Source organism: Drosophila novamexicana, unplaced genomic scaffold (assembly GCF_003285875.2).
Source record: "Drosophila novamexicana strain 15010-1031.04,08,12 unplaced genomic scaffold, DnovRS2.1 tig00000870-arrow-arrow-pilon, whole genome shotgun sequence".
NCBI lineage: Eukaryota > Metazoa > Arthropoda > Insecta > Diptera > Drosophilidae > Drosophila > Drosophila novamexicana.
In genome coordinates this window covers 1,564,085-1,565,504 of record NW_020824830.1, presented here as the reverse complement: position 1 = coordinate 1,565,504, position 1,420 = coordinate 1,564,085, and the positions used below count along the sequence as shown (strand labels likewise).

Below are 1,420 nucleotides of genomic sequence, written 5' to 3'. Positions count from 1 at the left end.
AAGACTGAAGCCTGTCAGCCAGCGCAAAGGCAGTACCAGCCCCGAGACATCAACAGCCACGATGAGGCCATCGTCGTCGGGATTTTTTGATGAAATGGAAACGTCTCTCGAATATGCAACTGACACGCTCGACGGTCTCTGGCAGCAATTCAGACAGGTAATGCAAGTAGCGCAATCGATGTTGGCGCTAAATTGTGAGCTCTTCGTGCATTTCAGGGACTGCTGAATCTGGTAGACAGCTTTAGCGTCGCCGATAGTGATGGCAGCATAGACATTGATCAACGCAGTACAACGCCAACGAGTAACTTACAGCAGCTAGGAACAACAACACCAACAGTTGTGCCAACAACAAAAATCCCAACAGCAATAACAACCTTGCGGCTAGCGACTGAATTGGAAACGCCTATCAGCACACCGCTTCCATGATGACTTCTTGAACAAATTCTGGATTCAACTTCTTAACTTCAACACGCAACAAAAGATAAGCTATCATTAAAATTCATAAAATTTTTAACAAAGAAACCTACTCGAATTAATACAAAGTCTACATCGTCTGTGGCAACGCAGCTGTTTCAAATATTTACACAGCTGTTGGCCAAAAATATTTCACATCGGTGCAATCATACTAAGTAAGTGGAAGCAGTCCATCATTCGCGAAAGGCATGTTGAGGTGTTGCTTTAATCTTGTTATCTCTGCTCTGTTATCGCTAACAATGCACGTGTCTCTGGTGCAGGTATGTGCCAAAGCGTAAAGTAAAGGCGAATACTAATTAACAACATCACAGACAGCTCCGTTAGAGATAGCTTTAATGGGTATAGATCGCGTCGATCAGATTGGTTATGCTGCTGGCACTGTAAGCTGGGCTTATCCACTAGCTGACAAACGGGAAATGGTTCCGGAGCTGAAACTGTCGCTACTGCAAGATCGGTTCCAACAAGATGGTAAGATTAGTTTCTTTTCAACAAACAAAAGCTACTTATTTACATTTATCTGCAGATGTCAATATATGGCAAATGCATTTAATGCAACTCAACCTGCTGAAGATTTTGGTTATATTGGATGTGATGATATTTATATTTGTATGTTACGTAACGTGCATAAATTAAAATAATTGATTATTTTCTACACTTCAGTTTTTAATAAAACCTGTAAGATAAAAACTTAAGTTAAAAATGTTCAATTTTAGCATCCATTAATAATAGCAACTTTTAATAAAAGTATTTGTTATATAAGAACCATGAGATTATAGTTTTACCTGTCGACAAAGCCGTAGATGCATCTAGACGACCTTGACTGTACCTTCCTGGTTTTAATATTCATAATAGTAATTATTCAGAATATAGGTATTCAGAATAGTATGTAAGTATTCAGAATAGTACTTGCTTACAATGCAAACATAATGAGCTTATAAGGACAATA

General features: G+C 38.8%; 1 protein-coding gene across 1 annotated transcript; it reads left to right on the top strand.

Annotated features, from left to right (window-relative positions):
- The first annotated feature begins 674 nt into the window (after positions 1 to 674).
- LOC115764838 lies at positions 675 to 1,107 on the top strand. The gene is made up of 3 exons (XM_030708087.1): positions 675 to 734; positions 786 to 942; positions 998 to 1,107. The coding sequence occupies exons 1-3, from the start codon at positions 714 to 716 to the stop codon at positions 1,105 to 1,107; spliced, it is 288 nt and encodes a 95-aa protein (XP_030563947.1). The 5' UTR covers positions 675 to 713.
- The last annotated feature ends 313 nt before the right edge of the window (positions 1,108 to 1,420 follow it).